Below are 3,054 nucleotides of genomic sequence, written 5' to 3'. Positions count from 1 at the left end.
CAGGAAGGAAAAACACTCTGCGGAGCCAGTAAGTTTTTGTCAGACAATTGTAACCATCTGGAACCATTTCCTCCCTAAGAGCCAGTTTTATTTTCAAATCCTCATGCAAATAGGACTGAAATGCAGACAAAGCCTGCACTGCAGACAAAACAATTTATTTGAGAGTTTTAGAAGGAAATAACAAATAGCGTTTAAGACTTTAAGTTGTATGTATAGGAAATACAGAAAGACCAGTGACTCAGTTTATAGCATGAGAATACATGCGTTCATTCTCCAAGCTGCACGAAAGTGAAAGGATGCTAAAAAGAGCAGTTTCTCAAATACCCACAGGAAGCATCAGTCAGTATAAAGTGACCGAAAAAAAAAAAAAAAGTGAAACTATTCTTCCATACCACTCCCTAAGAATAATTGTTTGTCAAGCTTCTCTGTTCCACATGTTTCCCTGAGGAAATCTTCTATGTTCTCTCAGCTAAATACAGACTTTTACTGGTGGTTATTTTTTTAACATCAGTGCAAGAGTTCACAGGAGAAAGGTTGCAGTTCTCCATATCATCACCATTAAAGTATGGGAAATCAGTTCCAGTTCACATGGGTGTCTGAAACCTAGATTTGTTCCACACTGAAATTCCACTGTTTGAAAAGAATATTTGGGTTTTTTTGGAAATGTTACAGTGGAGTAGATGGGTAAAACTATTGGCTTGGCCAATGGCAATGGGCATGAAAAATTTGTGTTCACGTTTCTGCTCTCCTTAAAGGAGAACAATTTCAAGCACATTTTTCCACCTTCAGCCCTTGCTCTAATCCTGGAATTAGCTCTTTGTAGCGGAAGGATCAAAGAGCGAACTCCGGTAGGTGGTGAAGAAGAATCACTTTATTGCTCTTTTACAACTACTTTTATAGTCTTTTACTACTGTGAATATGTCATCTACAAAACCTTTTATTGGCTATTAACTAAAAACAACACACTATTTTCTAGCGAATTCATTCCCTTGTTTACATCTTGATCTTTCCATTGTTTACATTCCAGTCAGTTCTCCTTCCGGCCATGTCAGGTCCTCCATCGCCTCCTCTTCCATTTTGCTTAAGGGCAAAGCCTTCTTCTTCCGGTCTCTTAAGGGAAAATCTTTATGTCCCAGAAGTCAAATCCTAATTCAGCATCTTCTCATTCCCCTACAGCTCTTTCTTTTAAAACGTTCTTAACAAAATTTTCTCTAACTCTGAAGTTGCTACAAAAAAAGTTGAGTGATGCTAGAAAAGCATATTTCAGCAAAAAAAAAAAAAAGGTATCTGAAAATGCAGCAACTATTTCTAATCAGTGTGTAAATGAATTGCGCTCTGTTCCAGTGCCAGCACAACACCTGCCAATGCACACGCTATTTATTCTTTCTCATGCCCTCTCCTCCCAGCATTCTCATAGGATTGGGCAAGAAGGTAATTTCAAACCAGTTTTGGCACAAAAATTATTTTTCACTACAAAAGGCTGATTCATCAAAGTCAAAAAAAGTTCACAAGAATAGCATAGATTTCAGTGAATCTCCTGGTAAAACAATTGGGGATTGTTTTTTAAATTTAAGACCATCTTTTATATTCCTGTTAGCTCTGTTAGCTAATTACTGCACTTGTTGGTTTGGGGGGTTTTTTCAATTAAAAGGAAGTCTGAACACAGCACATCTAAAAATGGTCACAGTTTAAAACGTTGATTGATCTGGGACAAAAGTTACTTACCCATTTTGGTTTTGTAGTTTGTCACAATTCAGAATTGTGTCTTAATCCTAATTCTTGTCAAGTAATTTTATTTAATTCTTTCAGAAGATAGAAAAAAATTTAACGTCTAGTGACTGCGATATTTTATCCTCTATTATGCACTTCTCCCTTTGTGAAATTCAGTGAGCAATTTCAATACACTACATGCCAGATAGTTACAGTTTTGCAATAACTCTCATCAATATCCTTTCTAAATTACCCAGACACTCCTGCTCTCACAGCTGCTCTGTTTTCTGGATAGGTCTATTCAGCCATAACATTATTTGATTGATCATTTAGACCTTTCTTAGATTTTTCTTCATACACAGTCTTGTAGTTGAGGTCTGATTTGAGATCACCTTCTCCCTGAACCTGCCATCGCTGCTGCACTGGACGTGCCTTCAGCTGTTGTTATCTGAGTCCTCTTTGTTACAAAATGAGATGGGGAAGCAGACAGACTCTAGTATAAGCCAACTTTTCTTGAGTGTTTTACCTTCTACTGTAAAAATCAAACAGCTTTTGTCTTCCTGAGAAAGAGACACCAAAAATGAGTGCTATTGAGAAGCCTCAATCCTGATGTCTTCTGCTTCCCTTTGGTCTCCAGATGGACGCCCCATTAACACTAATGCCAGGCATCAAATGCAAACTGGGATGAGAGGTCCACAGTAGGGTCCCAAGAGGAGTGGCAAGCCCTCTGTACAAAGTGTGGTCACTCTGTTGGACACTCTTGATTGAAGTAGCATTTTCACTTGCGCCTTTTTAACCTGAACCTCATTTCCTTTATTTTCACAGATTTTAGGCTGGTGTGTGATAGTGACCACAGCTCTTTTCTCCCTACTAACCACTTGCTGTGCCAGCTGCCAGTCCAAAGTCAGCCACCTCCAGCTGATGTTCTGGAGGGTGTACACGGAGAAGGAGAAGGAGCAACTGGAGCAGATTTTCCAGCTGTATGCCACAAAGCTGAGCGAGCGAAACCTGAAGTGCTTCTTTGAGAACAAGGAACCAGAAGCAATTCCCCTACCAGCTTTTCAGGCATGGGAAGATGCTTCCCAGCTCTACTCTTTCAGCAGCAGCAAACAGCATTATAGCACAATTCACAGGCTAGTTGAAGAAGGCCAGAAAGGAAACAATGAGGAAAGAGAGACAATGCTGGACTTTGTAGACAGAAGTGAAATACCATAGATCAAATATACTTTCAGCTTTTTTATATCTTGGTAATACAGCATACTTCTAGCTGGTTTCATCTCTATATTTTTTTCATAATGGACTCTTTCTTTTGCATCACATTCCATACAAATTTGCTCCAAAAGG

The 3,054-nt window shown here is 39.0% G+C and overlaps 2 protein-coding genes across 2 annotated transcripts in view; one reads left to right on the top strand and one right to left on the bottom strand.

The window, feature by feature from the left end:
- FAM26E (family with sequence similarity 26, member E) overlaps positions 1-3,033 on the top strand; it is a 4,286-nt gene extending 1,253 nt beyond the window's left edge. The window contains exon 2 of the mRNA XM_010078043.1: positions 2,536-3,033. Within this exon, the coding sequence (XP_010076345.1) occupies positions 2,536-2,925 (390 nt within the window). The 3' untranslated portion in view covers positions 2,926-3,033. The remainder of the gene's footprint in view (positions 1-2,535) is intronic.
- Positions 1-3,054, bottom strand: part of TRAPPC3L (trafficking protein particle complex 3-like) — a 20,127-nt gene that overhangs the window by 3,375 nt on the left and 13,698 nt on the right. The window lies entirely within an intron of this gene.

The sequence above is a fragment of the Pterocles gutturalis genome, unplaced genomic scaffold (assembly GCF_000699245.1).
Source record: "Pterocles gutturalis isolate BGI_N339 unplaced genomic scaffold, ASM69924v1 scaffold24798, whole genome shotgun sequence".
NCBI lineage: Eukaryota > Metazoa > Chordata > Aves > Pterocliformes > Pteroclidae > Pterocles > Pterocles gutturalis.
This window is presented reverse-complemented; position numbering and strand designations above follow the sequence as displayed.